Source organism: Meriones unguiculatus, chromosome 15, assembly GCF_030254825.1.
Source record: "Meriones unguiculatus strain TT.TT164.6M chromosome 15, Bangor_MerUng_6.1, whole genome shotgun sequence".
Taxonomy (NCBI): Eukaryota; Metazoa; Chordata; class Mammalia; order Rodentia; family Muridae; genus Meriones; species Meriones unguiculatus.
Window position 1 is genome coordinate 47,852,880 of NC_083362.1, and position 18,215 is coordinate 47,871,094.

General features: G+C 42.2%; 1 protein-coding gene across 11 annotated transcripts in view; it reads right to left on the reverse strand.

Moving 5' to 3' along the window:
- The window catches only part of Ica1l (islet cell autoantigen 1 like), a 64,354-nt gene that overhangs the window by 5,132 nt on the left and 41,007 nt on the right, over positions 1–18,215 (reverse strand). For 10 of the 11 annotated variants that reach the window (XM_060368431.1, XM_021660813.2, XM_060368434.1 and 7 more), the window contains 2 exons: positions 14,519–14,779; positions 13,005–13,079 (listed from right to left, as the gene is read on the reverse strand). In XM_060368431.1, the coding sequence (XP_060224414.1) occupies positions 13,005–13,079; positions 14,519–14,779 (336 nt within the window). The remainder of the gene's footprint in view (positions 1–13,004; positions 13,080–14,518; positions 14,780–18,215) is intronic. The other variant, XM_060368430.1, reaches the window with a different exon arrangement.

Here is an 18,215-nt window from a genome sequence, read left to right on the forward strand (position 1 = left end):
GGTAGAGTGGCATCATCCTGGTCGCTCATCCTCACCCCCAAGAAGCTGAGCTGTTAGCAGCAATATTGTGGTGAGTCATTTGTTTCTATTCTGGTTAATATCCAGATGCATTTGCCATCTAGAATTTCTATCTAGTTGGGGATGGAATTGCTTGATGCTAAATTCATGTATGTTCAGTTAAAGCAAAAACTTTTTAATAATAGTAATACATTTACTTTTCTACAAGCAGTAAGGCTCTTTTTCTGCCGTATTCTTGGGTACATAGGATTCTTATTTTAGCCAGAATGTTGTATTATGTTTTTAATGTGTTTTGTTGGGGCTGAGTTGTTGAGGTTCTGGTTTTTTGGTTCTCTAACAGTCTTGCTACATAGCTTAGGTTGGCCTTTAAGTAGCTATGTAGTTCAGGCTGGCTCATCCTGCTCCAATCTTTGAATGCTGGAGACTAGGGATTAAAAGCCTGTGCCGTCGTGTCTGGTTTTCTGTCAGTTTTATGTTATTTTAACAATATTATGGATTGAACCCACACCTTGCACATGCTAGAGACGTATATACTCTACTTCTGAGCTGTATCCTGGCCCTGAATTAGTTTCAGTTTGCATTTAATGATTAATGAAATGACACACTTAATGAGTTAATTTCTAAGTTATCAAATTGTCCTGTATTTATACCCAGAGCTGACATCTACCTTTTTTTTTTTTTTCCTTCTCTTTCTTTCCCAACAAAGCAATTCAGCTTCAGGCATGTAGGTAAACAGTGTCTTTCTCAGGACCTCTGCTTGTTGCTTGGTGGTGCTGGTTCTGTGTGGGACTGAGCTCACCATGTGGACAAGGCTACTCCTGAACTCACAAAGTTCCACCTGGCTCTGCCTCCCAAGTGCTGGACTAAAGGCTAGTACCACCACGCCTGACATTACCTTTGTTTCCTGTGTTCTATAAAGTGTCACTATTTGCCGGAGAATGTTCTGTGCACTGTGTATTCAAATGATGGTTTCTGTATCCAAAAATCAGCGTGCGGTCCAGACTCCAGCACTGTCATCATTTTCTAGCATCTCCTGTCTTGGTATATTGTAAATACTGTTCTCCATCACCTTGTGATTGGTTAAATAAAGAGGTGAACAGCCAACAGCTGGTCAGGAGAGGATAAGGCGGGACCTCCAAGCCCAAGGAGAGAGTTTCAGGTGGGGACCAGAGGGAGAAGCAGAAGTCATCATCAGGAGGAAGGAGCAGCCAGGGTGAGACTAAGATCTCAAGGTAATGGGCCACATGGCTGGGAAGTAGGCCAGACCAGTACTGTCAGGTTATAAAAGCTGAATATCTCCCCAGCTTTAGTGCCTGAAACATCTAATATTAAAGGGTATCTGTGTCATTATTCAGCAACGGCAGGCAGAGGAAAAAAAAAAAAACCCGGCATTTTATGGTTGGCACCCAATGTGGGCCACGGAATTCAAGCTTAGACATGAGATTGAAGCATTAGCCCAAAAATTCTTGACACAGGCAGAACAGAAAGCCAGGCAGTGGCACACTAGTTGGATAGGGGCTTGTCCCTTTAAGAGTCAGCAGGCATGGCAGTTTCTGCCAAGTGCAGCATGGCTGGCTGGACCCCTTAGCAACCTGACATAGGGCTGGAACTGCCAACCTGTGCCGCAGGTGAACCAGCTCTGTGAACAGCCAGTGGCTGTAACTCTGGGTGGTTGAAGTCCAGCGAGGCTTGGCTGGCCACAGCAGCCAGTGCAGGCTGGCCACAGCAAGGCTGAGGGTGGAAGGCCCTGCTGAGTAGGGAAGCCTAGTAGGAAGCTGGAAAGCAAAAGCGGCCTAAGGCAGAAGACTGTTCTCTACTGGAGCCTCAGGTACTCCCCAAGGCTGTGAAGTTGACAGAGGGGGTGCCCCGCTGAGTCTGTCTCTCTGGCCCCTGTGCTGCAGCCCATAGGAAAAAAAACTTCCCAGAGACCACATTCCTAGCCCAACTCAGGTCTGGGTGGGAAAAGCCTACAGCCTGGGCCAGCAGCCTGTGCTATGTGCTAGCAGAGCCATCTTCACTACAGACTCCTGGAGATGGCAGGAGAAAAGCTGAAGAGTTATCAGACTTGGTATGATACTTAGGAAGTCTTTAAAGAGTGTTAGGTAAAATAAAAAAGAATAAAAGGAAAAATGCAGGATGCAATGATGGCATTTTATATATTAATCAACATGGAAATAATTATATTTTCAGTAATGATTGCAATTTTTTTTGTTTGTTTTTTGAAACAGGGTTTAGCTGTGTAGCCCTGGCTTTCTGGAACTTACTCTGTAGATCAGGCTGGCCTTGATCTCAAAGAGATCTGCCGCCTTTGAATCCCTGAGTGCTGAGATTAAAAACATGCACCACCACTGCCCAGCTATGATTACAATTTTATATATCCTTTTTAAGAGGGATAAAGAGAAATCAGACTTAGACATAAAAGGGATAAAAAAAATCCATGCTAAATTATGAATACAGAACAAAATTTGACAATTCTTACCTAGAGCCTACAGTGACACTTTGGGATGGCATTGCAAAATGGCAGTCTAAATCTAAATCTGTTAAACCTGAAATGATTTTTTTTCCTGCAGTGCTCCAGGAACTTGAATTGGATGAACAAAATCCATAAGGCTATCAAGAATCTGAGAGGCAGCCCACAGAGGCACAGGCCTTAAAGAGAAGCAATAACAGCCTACGGCTTACATTCACTGTATGTAAAACAGTTACTTAATAACTGGCCTGTGCAAAATCGAATAGTTCCAAAATATTGGAAAGATTTGATGACAGCCATCTTAGAAAGTGACCTACAGCCACAATGGCCAACATGGTGGAAAGATAAGGCTTCAGTTATGGAGCAATGAAACAGACTACAGGCAATGATATTGTCAAGGACCAGTTACTAGGGAAGGTCCATATTCTGAATTACGAGTACATATTATGCTGGATGTGGTGGCACATGCCTGTAATCTTAGCACTCAGGAGGCAGAGGCAGGTGGATCTCTAGTTCGAGGCTAGCCTGGTCTACAAAGTGGGTCTAGGACAGCCAGGGATTATTACACACAGAAACCTTGTCTTGAAAAACAACAAATATCATTAAAGATATATCATATATATTACACTTGATGATGCCATCTTAGAACAATGTTGTAAAATAGCTTTAAATGCTTGGGACAAGACTGAACAACAGGGACAATCTGAATCATTTACAAAGATAACGCTGGGTTCAAATGAATCTTTCACTGACTTTTTACAAAGATCAGCTACAGCTCTAAACAGCAATATCAGATCTAAATGCTAGAAAAATGTTAATTGAATCTTTAGCTTTTGAAAATGCTAATGTTGAATGCAAATAGGCTACTAGACCTTTTACAGGCCAGATCTGCACCTCTTTATGAATGGATTAAAAGTACTGCAGATATCAAACCTAATGCTCACAATTCAGTTGTGGTTGCAGAGCTGTTGAGGCTAAGAAAGATCAGGCCATTCCTTAAAAGACTGTAGACAAACAGTTCCTAAGGATAACTTTTTCTCTGATAATAATTCAGGGAGAAAGTTTTCTGTGAAATGTAGAAGATGTGGAAGGAATAAACACAGGTCATGAATGTAGGTCATCCAAAGATATGAAAGGCAAATCCTTAATGTCAGAAAACTGAGTAAGGGGCATCCCTCAAGGCCTGCACACACACACACATACACGAGAAACCAAAGGATTAAAAATCAGTGGCTATTGTTTTAAAGTTTAAAGCACAAGCCTCAACTAAAGCCCCTGTGGGAAAGACCTAGCTTTACTGCATTCTTTCCCCTCCCACTAGTTATGCAGTTGTTAGGAAACCAGCCCATATGGCCAGGCCAGAACTGTTTGTGGTCTTGGCACCTAAAATGGACCAATCATTTCAAAAGTCAGTTTCCTTTACCCAATCATGTAACACCAAAGCATGAAGTCCCTGCTTGTGTTTTTTCCCTTTAAAAACCCTGTTCCCTTAGACAGTGGGGCCACATTCCTCTCCTGTTTCCACAGGAAGTTTGTGTCCCATGAAACCCTCATGTATTTACAGCAGAGTCTATTCCTAATCTTTGGCGGTCTTATGAATTGGGCACAACATTTTGGGGGCTCGTCCAGGAACCCAAGACTCCAGGAACCTGACCCAGAGGGTTTTATGCCAGCAGTGTCTAAATGTCTCTGTGCAGTGTCTGTGTGCCTGTACTTTCTGTCCTCTATTCTGAAAATTCCTCAGGACTCTGGGTAGCATGATGTGATCAAATAGACATGCTGGCAGTCACAGCTGCCGAAGTTCAGGGGGATGCCCCTGGCTTCATCAGTATTTTGGCAAATAGCGTCTCGTGGTCAGGTAAGTGGTTTATTACCACCTAGTGCTCTGGAGCTTCTGTGGCAGGGAAACCAGAGTGGAAATCTGAAGGTCAGTGGGCTCTGGGTTGGGAAAAAATTCGAGGGGGGAAAAGAATGTGAGGGCGGAGATGGGAATGAAATTGTCCAGGACTACCCTGGGCCAGCTAGCAACTGCCACAAATGAGAAGAAAGTGCTTGAAATTACAGCTGGATCCAGTAAGAAAAGTTTTGTCTGTCTGTTTAAATATATGTATGGCCATTATATGTTTGTTTTTGACTGATCTTAAATGGTTAATATGTTCTGTATGTCTTGGTTACAGATTAACAGTTATTGGATATGTTTAAAGGTTAAATTCAAACTTCTGTTTAGAACATATATGTGTGCCTATGTGTTTATAAGATCTATAAAAGCATAGGTGTTTAAATAACAACAATGTGGCTTACCATGCAGTGTGATGTGACTCTACCATCTTGAGATTGCCACGTGGAAAGAAAAAAAAGATTACAGAACCTTTCAGTTGAAATGAACTTTATTTCCTTTTAGACTATGAAGACAAGTCTCATTTTAAATTGGTTTTAGAGTTTGGATTGTTTGCACTGGTAAAATTTGGTTTTAAAATTTGATTTTTACTTTTAAAATTATGGTTATGCTTTGTGAATTCACTCCTAAAGAGGGTACTTTATTTTGATATTACAAAAACAGGTTTTGGAGAATGTTCAAATGTTTAAGGTTTTAAATATTTTAAAATTTAAAGTGAAACGTTTTAAAGTTTATCAGGCATTTTAAATAATGACCTTGGGCAGTCTAACAAAGAAATGGAAAAGTTTCTCCTTTGAGGGAGGACAAAAAACTTTGGTATTTATTTTATTAATTTCATCAAATGAAAACAAGCCATAATGTTTGAGCCAACTGAGAAAATTGCAGTTTTTACAGTGTATCATGTGGAGAGTCGCTTGTTTGTCAAGCTGCTTTGTTCATCAAAAAACAGGTTTTCACCCTGGCCTTCACCTTGAGATAGAAAAAAGAGGAAGTTTCACCAAGTTCCTTAAAACTTGTTCCAAGTTTCTTAAAGCCTTTTTTTTTTTTTCTTGTGACCTGGGACCATATCTGCAATAGGGAAGTAGTTTTAGAAAAGTTTGGCAGTTCCACAAACTTCTTTTTGTATTGATGTGACTTTGTTTTTGTTTTGCCTATAAAAAAATGGAATAAACCCATGCTGGGCTCCGGCAGTATCATGTCAGGATGGAAAGGATTTTGATGGGAGTTTTTTATGTTGTCTGAAAAGCAAGAGAGAAAGCAAGAGACTGGGATATTAAAGAAAAGAATAGCTTGTCTGAAGTAAGATTGTCTGGTTAAGCCAGAAGAACGGAGCCAGGAAAAGCCTAACCTGAAGGTATATAGAATGTTATGGAAGGACAGTATGTATGCAAAATGTTTCAGGGTTGATAAATAGAAGAAAGATTAGAGGGTCTAAGTAGGTGGCCCCTGATGCCAATGGTCCTACTGTCACACTGAAGCTGCTTCTGAAGAAGAGATCTTTGGCCCAAAATCCTACCTAACAAGCTGAAATGCTAAGTCAAAAGGGGCTCCCTGACATTAGTTATTATCTTGGGGACCTGCTTAGCTGGAATAGGAACTAGTATTGCAGCAACTGGAAAAAAAAAAGCCTGGATAGATGCTAGAGAGAAAAGATTCCAGAGGATGGTTTAAATCCTGGTATAATAATTCTCCTTGGCTTACTATCCTTATATCTACCCTGAAGGGACCCCTACTCATTTTGATTTTTACCTTTGGGCCTTGTATTTTAAATCACTTGATGGCTTTCATGAAGGAATGCTTAGGAGCAATACCGTAATGGTACTCAGATCCCATTCTCACCTAAGCTTTTCTTTACCTGAAACTTGCTCTATACCAGGCTGGCCTTGAACTCAGATCTGCTTGTCTCTGTTTCTTGGATTAAGCGGGTGTTTGTATTCCAGCCAGATCACACAGACCTAGAAGATCTTTGGATGTGATCTCTTGCCAGAGCAACCATGTTTTAAATGAACATTCCTCTACACTACACAGCTTCTAAGAATTGGGACATTGTCTCCAGTAAAACAAACTCTAAAATGGATTAAATGCATAGCACCAGAAGGTCAAATAGGAAAATTAAGGCCATATGTGGCTAATATAGCCATAAATCAATGGGGAAGAGATCTATTGCAACAGTGGGAAGCACAGATTAGCGTTCCTCCAATGTCAGAGACAGGCTGTAAAAGAAGAGATGTTCCTAATGAAGGAACTAAAAGGTGTTATCAAAGACTGTCTAGGCTGTTCACAAGTAGGATACAGCAGAGGCTGACTTTTTAACTTTATATGGGAGAGCCATCTGCTGATAGAACACCAACTGCTTTCTCATTAAAATGATTAACTGACAAGCCTGTTTGAGTAGAACAAAGAAAAGTTATAGGCAAGTTCAAGAGCAGCTGGCATCTCAACATAGAAAAGTCCACCAGCCATTGTAATTCTCTTACATTTGTCATTAAAAAGAATTCTGGAATGAAATTTGCAGGCAAATGGTTGGAACTAGAAAAGATCATCCTGAGTGAGGTGTCCCAGAAGCAGAAAGACACACATGGTATATACTCACTTATAACTGGATATTAGACATATAATATAGGACAAACATACTAAAATCTGTACACCTAATGAGGCTAAGCAAGAAGGAGGACCCTGGATAAGATGATCAATCCTCATTCAGAAAGGCAAACAGGATGGACATCAGAAGAGGGAGAAAACAAAATAGGAGCCTACCACAGAGGGCCTCTAAAAGACTCTACCCAGCAGGGTATCAAAGCTGAGACTCATAGCCAAACTTTGGGCAGAGTGCAGGGGGAAAGCAGGTGGAGATAAAAAGACCTGGAGGGGACATGAGCTCCAGAAGGAGACCAACAAAACCAAGAAATCTGGGCACAGGGATCTTTTCTGAGACTAATACTCCAACCAAGGACCATGCATGGAGATAACCTAGAACTCCTGCACAGATGTAGTCCATGGCAGCTCAGTCTCAAAGTGGGTTGGTTCTTCCTAATAAGGGGAACAGGGACTGTCTCTGACATGAACTCAGTGGCTGGCTCTTTGATCACCTCCCCCTGAGAGTAGAACAGCCTTGCCAGGCCACAGAGGAAGACAATGCAGCCAGTCCTGATGATACCTGATAGGCTAGGGTTAGATGGAAGGGGAGGAGGACTTCCCCTATCAGTGCACTTGGAGAGGGGCAGGAGAGGAGATGAGGGAGGGAGGGTGGGATTGGGAAGAAACGAGATAGAGGACTACAGCTGGGATACAAATAAACTGTAATTAATATAAAAAATTGAAAAAAAGAAATCTGGAAAATGGAGGATGTTAATAGATCTGAGAGCAATCAATAAAGTCACATTCAGCCTATGGGTTCCTTACAACCTGAACCCCTTTAACTTCTTATTACCTAAGGCATGGCCTATATTAGTTGATTTATAAGATTGCTTTTCACCAGCCCTTTGCATAAGCAAGTTAGAGAAAAATTTGCTTTCACATGGCTACTTATAACTCTCAACCTGTTAAAAGGTACCATTGGAGGGTCTTGCCACAAGGGATGTTAAACAATCCTAAATTGTGCCAATATTTTATATAACAGCCATTAGAAATAATTTGTAAACAGTTTCCTTGCTGGGCATGGTAGCACAAGCCTGTAATCCCAGCACTCTGGGAGGCAGAGGCAAGGCAATCTGAGTTCAAGGCCAGCCTGGTCTACAACGTGAGTCCAGGACAGCCAAGGCTACAGAGACAAACCCTGTCCAAAAACAAAATAAACAAACAAACAAACCACTATGTCAACAGCAAAGGTTTGAAGAAAGACTGTTCTATCACTTGGCACAGAACCAAGTCAATGTCCTACTTGTTCTTTGTATAATCAAACTCCATTACCTGCAGAAGCAACCTGAAAGGTACCCAATGGATGTGTTTCATTTTGTGGAGTTTGGAAAATTAAAGTATGTGCACCATACTGTAAATACATATTCAATGGACAACTGTTTTAAGCTCTGAAAGGGCTGAGTCAGTAATTGCACATTTATTAGAAGTTATTGCTATTATGGGGATACTTGTGCAAATTAAGACTGACAATGCTCCAGCATATGTCTCTAGTAAAATGAATCAGTTTTTTTTTTGCATATCACAATATAAAGCATATTACAGGTATACCACAGCATCCTACAGGACAAGCATGTGTAGAGAGATCTAATCATACTCCCAGAGATAGATTACATAATGTTTTATTAACTTTAAATTTTTAAATGCTAATGAGCAAAATAGCTGCTGAGAGACATTGGATTATGGAAAAAACTGCTGACCTGAACTAGCCTATTTGAAAGATGTCTTAAACTTCAGAATGGAAAGCAGAAAGTTTGTTGCATTTGGGAAGAGGGTTTGCCTTCACTTCCACAGAAGAAAGGCTATGGATTCCTTCAAAATTATTAGATTAGGGATGAGGGAGGGGCTTATGGGGGGATACAAAATGAATAAAGTGTAATTAATAAAAGTTAAATAAAAAAAAGAGAAAAAAATTATTAGATTAAATTTGACCAAGGAAGACCTTCTGAAAATCTTGGCTGCAGAAATGAAGAAAGAAACCAAGCAGAACAACAAAACAAGTAAGATGAATGCTGATCCCTCTACACAGGAACAGCTCTGAGACTGGCTGAGACATGAGAACATGTCTCTGAATAGCCAATGAATCTTGCTGGCTACAGAATCCTCAGGACTCATCATGCCATCCCTTCATATGGCATGGAAATTTATATTACAGAATGGTTTGCAGTCCAAATTGACTTATAAAGTTTGATGCCTTTCACCTGCTCAAAGAGCAGAGAATGATCTTTAGCTGATTTATGTACATTGCACATTTCATACATGTACTAATGCAGAAATGTGTATCATCTTAGGGAACCGCCACAAAGATGCCATTGCCCCCAGAGAGCAGGAAACATTTTTTAAAATTTATTCTTATTTTATGTGCATTGGTGTTTAGGCTGCATGTGTGTCTGTGTGAGGGTGTCAGTTCGTCAAGTTACAGACAGTCATGTGGGTGCTGAGAATTGAACCCGGTTTCTCTGGAAGGCTCTTAACCACTGAGCCATCTCTCCAGTCCCGAGCAGGGAGCAGTTTTCAGAGAATGACACCCAATTCCCAAGAGGTGACCATTTGATGGTGATAGATGTTTGTCATCGTTTGGGGGTGGGATTGGTTTCAAGTTGTTAATGAGCTTGGTCAGGGAGGAAACAAAGTGAAGGAGTTAGGTTTCAGGGTCTCTTTTTCTCTCTACTTTCTCCAGTGTTGGTGGGAAGGAGAGGGAGAAGAGGTGAAAAGAAAAAATGAGGCATATAGGGATGACAGGATAAAAGGGTAGAATATTCAATCTACTTTTAAACTAAAGACCATCAAGAAGCCAAATATTTTACATTGGTATGAATTTTGTATATTGATACAAAAATTTAAGATTGTATTTTACTTAACATATTGTTTATATTTTTCAACTGTGTTTAAGGTACCTATACAACTCATTTAAAAATGCAATGTGAAAAAAAATGCAATGTGAAGTTCTAGCACTTCTGAAAGCTACTATTACAAACTATTTAGGATAATTAAGGAATACAAGTTAACAGTCAATCAAAATTGTGGTCTTGCTAAGTTCTAGTTTAGCTAATTATAGAACTAATCTTTAGTTAGCCTCCTGTAAATGTTTTTAAAGTTATGAGACAACCAATAGCTAGAAACAAGCAACATTTGCCTATTTAGTACACCACAGATAGATAGATGGTCTTCAAAAACCTCAGAGATAGAGCCTTTAAAATGCCAGAATATGGCATTTAAAGATGTTTTATCAATAAAAGCTTCTTTGACAGAGACATGTCTTCTCCTGGCAGCACCCCAAATGTGGCAAGATGCCATTGGGCAAAAAACTGCCCTTGCCTCAACTACAGACAGCATGCTGTCCAAGCTGTGGTCAAATGGCATGCAGGAAAGTTGACTGCCAAACTTTGCAAGGGTAAGGTAGGCAAGTCCTTCCTAATTCCTGTTTCACAGAAAAGTCAGTCCTTAGTGAGCCAGAAGGCCAAAGATGATGTCTCAATGTTGCAGAAGAACCTTGGGTAAATATCTAGGCAGCCAGCCGTCTCTGTCATTTCTATAGTTTTGGAAGCTCTGCACTTCCTGTTTACTCAGTTACTATCTGTCCTTCTTGGGTCTCTGATGGGGTTGATGTCCAGATAGTTATAATCTTACAATTAAGCGTAAGTTGTTTAGGATTTAAGAAAATGTTTTAAGCCGGGCATGGTGATGCATGCTAGTTATCCCAGTACTTGGAGGGAGGCAGGGGCAGGCAAATCTCTGTGAGTTCTAGGCCACCCTGGTCTACAAAGCAAGTCCAGGACAGCCAAAGTTACACAGAGAAACCCTGTCTCAGGAAAAAAAAGAAAGGAAGGAAGGAAAAGAAAATGTTTTAAGGTCTAAAAAGATGTTTATAGGTTGATGTATGTAGTTATGATTGAAAGTGATTTAAGTACAGGATATCCTCACCAAGATAGGATAAATAGTAGAGTAATTTCTCCAAGATTACCAAACAAATGGACACTGTGAATGTAACTCTTACCTGATAATTTTCATGATTGTTCTTATCATGGTCTATTACTGTAAGAGAAAGAACCTTTTATTGGAGGGGGAGGTGTTAAAGGATGTTTTTGTTCACTGTATATTCAAATGATGGTTTCTATGCCCAGAGATCTGGTTGCAGTCCAGACTCCAGCACTGTCATTATTTTCAAGCATCCCCTGTCTTGGTATATTGTAAATACTGTTCTCCATCACCTTGTGATTGGTTAAATAAGGAGGTGAACAGCCAATAGCTGGTCAGGAGAGGATAAGGAGAGACTTCCAAGCCCAAGGAGAGAGTTTCAGGTGGGGACCAGAGGGAGAAGCAGAAGTCATCATCAGGATATAGAGTAGGAAGGACCAGCCAGAGCACGACTAAAATGTCAGGTAATGGGTCACATGGCTGGGATGTAGGCCAGGCCAGTATTGTCCGATTAGAATAGCCGAGTACCTGCCCAGCTATAGTGCCTGAAGTTTTTAATAAATATAAAGGTCTCTGTGTCATTATTCAAGCAGGGGAGGGCACAGAAGCCCTTGCTTTTACACGTGCTCTATTTGGTCCTCAGTCATCCCACACTAGGAGGTGTTAGAAGCTTTAGCAACGGGCTGAGGACAAGGGTGTAGCGCAGTAACTGCGCACTCTCCTAGCATGTTCAGCACCACACACACAAAATGTATAGCTGAGGCCCCATTACATCACTGGGGACCTTTGAGACCCCGAGCAAGACCCCTCTTGCTCCCTTTTTGGTTCTCAGCTTCTCAGAGGTAAACACATCCCTGCCATGATGAACTATGTTGCCACATGTGCAGAGCAGTGACCAACTGACCATGACCTAAAACTCTAAAACCCTGATCCAGAATATAGTCGAGTTGCTAACCATCACACATACAGGGAGAAGGAAAAAGGAGGTCACCATCTGGGCTGAGGGTGGGGCTGATAGGGTATCCAGCATGGGAGGCCCTAGGCTCCACCCCCAGCACCAGAGAGGAAAGGAGAGAGACAGGAAAGATGGAAGGGAAAGTTACAGCTAAGCAACAGCTATAATAATAAACATGTGAGAATTACTAATGATTGAGGTGTTGGTGGGTGTCCTCTATAATCCTAGTTCTCAGGAGGCTGAGGCTGGAAAAGCAAGAGTTCAGGGCCAGCGGGGCTACACAGTGATATCCCTGGCTGCCATTTAAAGTATTCCAGTTTAGAACACACAGAGTACAGAGCAGGTACCATTTGCAGAAATTATGGTTACCAAATGTAGCAAACATAATTTTGCAAAACCTACTCAGAGAAAACATGGGAATACTGACTTATTTTTTAGTTTTTCTATAATGCTGAATTTATTGAAAACTTTTTATATATTGGTACCATTAGAATTTAGAAGTCTGCCCAAAAGACTTCCACAGGCAAACACTCAAGCAATTTGAGCACAAAGTGATTGAATATAGTGATGACTATAAACCACAGAAAAATATGAATTTAAATGTGTGATTATGGAGGGTAAGAGTCAAGCCAGCTTAGAACAGAGGGACCCAAACATCCTTTCATTTATCCAGGAGAACACTATCTATCCTTACAGATCACAAGCTGTGGTACTTGCAGCAGGATGAATGTCCTCTGAGGGCATGCTACATGAAGTGCCCTCTCACCAAACCCAAACACCAAACCCAAATTCCAGTGGTATGGAGCACCTGAAGTTATGAAATGTACAGAGCAGAAGCTGGCTGACAGCGGGCCAGTGTCTATACACACCTGGAATGTCACAAGGGTTTAAGATTGCTTCCTAGGTCCCTGGATGCATTCTTGCTAACAGGTGTCATGTAATCCAAAACATCTTCTGAGCTGGAGGTAGCTCAATGAGGTACCACAAACGAGGCCTGTTTTGTTTGTTTGTTTTGGTTGTTGTTGTTTTTCCTTCACACTAGGAGGCAAAGCCCTTTTCTAAATTCTCCTGAATTTCACTGAGTATTAACACAAAGAAAAAAAGTGACTTACATTTTAACTTCTTTGGGCGCTGTGAAGGCACTGGCAAGGCTCCTGAGTGTTCTGATCCCTCTTGGGAGGTCCAGTCTTGGGGATGGGGAGGAAAGAAAGAATAAAAAAGTAAGTTCTCCTGTGTTTGTGTGTGAGTAAGCACTTGACTGACCTAGCCATGTCCCTAGTCTGTAACTTTTAATTGGAGAGTGAAGACCATTTACACTTAAGGATATTCAGAAAGAGGGGTCTGCAAATTTCTAGACTCAAGTTTTTCTGGTTTGCTTTTCCTTCCTTACCTGTTTATTATTAAGGTTTACTGGTTTACTGTGCTAGGCATGATGGACTAATATTGCTCAATCTTCTGGGATAGTCAACAAATCCTTAATGATTAATGACTTCAAAGTGCTTTCGGTTTGCCTTTAGATATACTATGACCAGAAGGATTTTACTATAACAAGATGCATTGACTGCTGCCATGAGAGTTCATCAGAAAACAGTATCTGTGAGATTTGATCTAAACTATGAAAACAGGAAACAAAGCACTGGGGGCCCAGAGGATGTGGATGCCACCTTCATGTACACATCTCAGACTCTGACGCCTGGCTGGAAGGTGGTGTTTTGAAGTAAGGCTGGTACTAACAGCAGATATAGGTACAAGCAGGTTTTTATCCCACAGCCCATGCTGCTTTGCTTTTAAAAAATGTAAGCAGAGTGCTGACACCAGAATCTGTTAGAAAAGTAACTAGAGGCTGGGCGGTGGTGGGCACTTGGGAGGCAGAGGCAGGTGGATCTCCATGAGTTCGAGGCCAGCCTGATCTACAAAGTGAGTTCCAGGGCAGCCAGGCTACACAGAAAAACCCTGCCTTGAAAAATCATTTAAAAAGGAAAAAAGAAAGAAAAGAAAAATAACCAGAAAAGTGTGGAGGAGGAGCTAAGAGGTTGAAAACCTGTTGGACTCTCTTGCAGCACAACAGGGAACCAAACAAAGTTCTAAGTGGAGTGGGGTGGGAAACAGAATGGGCTCCATTTGATGACCAGCATAGATGCAGGTGCAGCCCTGGACACAGGATGGTGAGGTTGCTGCTGACCCCTTCTCTAGGACGACCCTCTGCCGCTTCCCTTGCTCCAGTGTCATCCATTCCTGCTGCCTTGTTTTCCCTTTCTTGCTGATTCTGAACCCCAGTAAAAAACTAGGCCGAACTGTGCTTGGTGTGGTGGTGGCATCACCTGACCCAGATGTGGTTTAGTGGACAAATGTTATAAGCTGGACACCTGGAACAGTCAGTGGGGAACACCTGGGTTTAGGGAGGTAGTGAGGAGACAGCCTTGTTTCAGACTTGCTGACCACTGCAGAGTGGTTAGATTTGGTTTTTTTTCCAGCCAAGCTCCACAGAAAAACCCTGTCTCCTTGTGACTGCAGATTTAATATAGTAGTATTGACATTAAAATCTATTTCCCTTGAGTCTAGTGTCCCACAATAGTTTTGCTTAGCAAACACAAAGCACACATCCGAATGTCTCATCAACACTTACTGTTGAAAGCTCCATCAGTGTGAAGGCCGAGATCAAAGAGCTGTGAGGGAAGGAACCGGGAGGTGTAGGTGAGAGGCCCGGGTCCCACTGAAGGCTCCTGGGATGTGAGACCAGCATTGGGACTCCCACAGGCCGGCTGGCATTCCTGTGTAGATTCACTAGCACTTGAAGAAGTGGGACTTCGGAGGCTGTTCAAAAATGAGAATTCCTTCTCAAAATCATCTCCTTCCAGTGAGTCTCTAGGCAGAGCCTTGGCAGCTGCTGGTTAAGAACAGAAATAGCAAGGGTTTATTTTCTTTTGAAGACATGGGAGCAGGACATAGGAAAATGTATTTTTTTTTTCCTTTATGACAGTAACATAATTTTGAAACAACTATATTGATTAGAAGTCTATAATTATTTCCAAGAAGATAGGATTTAGGTCAAAATGGCCATATAGCATTTTAACAAACAGTTGTGACTGCCTACGTACTAATAAACTATTGTCCATGCCAGATGGAGATGCAGAGACATGGGAGAGAGACACAAGCCTGTGCAGTAAGGAGCAGCCTAGCAAAAAGGAAGTGAAGATGTGACCGCAAGGCGATGCTCTGGCATCACTGCACCATCTTCCCAAAGTGCTGAAAACCATGGAAATCCATGTGGCACTTGTGCACATAAAACTACAGCAAGTTCTGAAGCAGGTGATAAACACTGTGCACTAGAGTGAAAAAAATAAACTTACAAGGAAGCAGAAGCCTGGCAGTGGTGGTGCAGCCTTTATCCCAACATTAGTGAGGCAGAGGCCAGCCTGCTCTAGAGGGAGTTCCAAGACAGCCAGGGATACACACACAGAAACTTTGTCTCAAAAAAACAAAAAACAAACAAACAAAAAAAAAAAATAGAAGAAGACAGAAAACAAGGTCTTTTACTAACAAATTCTAAAACTCCCGTAAAACAATTTGAGCTGAAAGAACAGACTTTCTGTCACAATAAAAACATTTCATAATCTGTGGGATACTTAAATACCAAGGATGAAGGAGAAGTGTCCGTCCACACATACCACTTTATCCATAAAAGTAACAGAATCTTCCGAGGGCCTGCGCTGCTCGGTGTGACCAGTCAAAGCTCCAGAATTCAGAAAGCCCTGGACAGAGTGTGGGATGTGTGCTGAGAACAGCACTCTCCCACCACGGGCATTCCAGCAGTCTCACTTTTGGGGGAGCTACCTTCCCAGCAGGCAGGGTGCCAGCACCTCGGCCTGTACATTTACCTAAGGCTGCATTCCATGACTACAGTCGAGCAGAGGAGATCCTGCTTATGGGATGGACACTAGGTGAGGTGGGCTAGTACAGAGGAGTTCTGGAGCCACCCACTCTGGAGCGTGGATGAAGCTCCATGCCAGCCAGAAGCAGAGACCCTTTCTACAACCCCAGCTGCTGCGGGCTTCACAGATTATAATTATGGTCAGGGCACAGCCTCCCTGTGCCCTCCCTTGTCAGGAACGGCTTTCCTAGCCATCTGACATTCAGCTTGAGACCCATCAAAATGACGTAGAGAATGAAGGCACTGTAACTTTGACTCTCCCTTGAGAAGCCCATGCCCACACTTGGGTGTGTCTTACTTTTTCCCAGAGCACCTCACTACTGCATACATGTTTAAAATCTTTATTTAAAAATGGCTTCATAAATGGCAACTCCTCTTTGAAAGGCCACACACCTGGCTCTTAATATTTTTAATACAACTCCAATTCTGGGGCTGGAGAGATGGCTCAGGTTAAGAACATTGGCTGTTCTTCCAAAGGTCCTGAGTTCAATTTCCAGCAACCACATGATGGCTTTCAACCATCTATACTGAGATCTAATGCCTTCTTCTGGTGTGCAGGCAGAATGCTGTATAAATAATAACTAAAAAAAAATCTTAAGTTGTTATGATTACAAATTCAATTACAATTCTGCTTCATACTGGCTAGCTCTGCAATTCTTTTCTGGAGCCATAAGTCTTCAGTTTTCCTGAGCTGAGGTCCCTTAAACATTTAGGGGACCGTCCTTTGACTGCTGACGGTGACAGTAGAGCCACGCTTCTGTTCCCTCATCACTGACAGGGTCCTTGGCCCTGCAGATAAAGTGTTAGTTTCAGGGCGGGGTCAGAAGAGCTGACTGTGGAGAGCGATCCTCCAGTGGAGCCCGAGTTTGCCTGGTCTGCTCTTTGAGCAGTCCGTACTGGGGCACGCTGAAGTCAGGAGAGTGATCAGCTGGAATGAGCAGAGCTGACTACTCTGCTGTGATCAGGGAAAGATGTCAGGTCTCTGATAGAATCACCACCATCGGGTATCTGAGCCCTGGAAGACATCCTACACTGAGGTAGAAGGGAAGACGAAGTCTAGACCCCATTAAAATAATTCCACGTCTAAAAACCAAGCAATTACTAAGTGGGGCCAGCACCCTCAGTTACCAAAGCACATTTACAATATCCAGTTTTCAGCAAATACTGTGTGGCATGTATAGGCAAGAAGGCAAAAACCTAGAAGCCTGTGTGACATTGACTAAATATCATATTTAATACTCAAACTTTTAGTCACTTAGCTGTTCTCTCTACTAAAGGAATCCATGATAAGAGAAATAGGAGAAAATTGGGAGCAAGATCGATACTGAACTGATGGAATAAGGGAATGGTCTCTTCCCACCAGTTTTTTGCACTTTTTACCATTCCAAGAGCTAAGGAAGCCAGGGTAAGAGTGCAGTGCCTGGCTGTAGAACAGAACAGTAAGAACACACTGAAGAAAGCAGGTAAGAGTGCAGTGCCTGGCTGTAGAACAGTAAGAACACACTGAAGAAAGCAGGCAGACATTTCTTGCTTAGCCCTCCCGAACTCCAAGCAGCACAGTGGGAGGAAGACACTGCCCTGCAGGATGGAATAAATCAAGTGCAAGCCCAATAAATCTAGTACTAGGCTCACTAGGTAAACCAAGACAGCACCCCACAGCCCTACCCCTCACAGCACCCACTGATGCTCTACCCTTAGCCCCTCCCACCCAGACACATGGTGTGTCCATGTGACATCCCTAGTAAGAGAGAACATGGTGGTGTCTGAATGCAGGACAGTGACAGTGCATGACAGTGCATGACAGTGCATGGAGTGTCTGGGGCCTTCCAGGCCCAGGGTAGGCTTACGAGAACCAACAAGTCCTCACACATACCAACCAGTTATTTCCAAATGAGGCTTCAGCTATGGATTGAACAAACATGGGCTGGGGAAGGCATCCTTTTTAACAATTGTTTATTGAGACAAGGTCTCATACTGTAGCTCAGGATAGCCTCAAACTGACAGCAGTCCTACTGTCTCAGCCTTTCAAGTGCTGGATTTTAGCTGTAGGCCATCATGTGCCGCCATGGGGCATTTGAGTTCCGAGGACCATTTTACAGGAAGACTAAGGCAAACTTGGATGCAGAGAACTGTCTAATACTAATACTAGTGGGAATGTCCACAGGGTCAGAGATTACAAGCTACTTTCTGGAAGGGCAGCCACAAAGGCTTTCACTGTAAAAACACAGTCTATGGATAAGAAGGAAAACTTCTCAGTCAGCTGGAAAAAACAAGAAATGTAGTACAGTATTAAAGAGTAAACATCTAGTCATTACAGTTTAAGAGGGACTTGAAACGGTCAAATAACTGAAGACTTCCCAAACCTAGAGGAGGCTATCAGGTACAGGAAAGT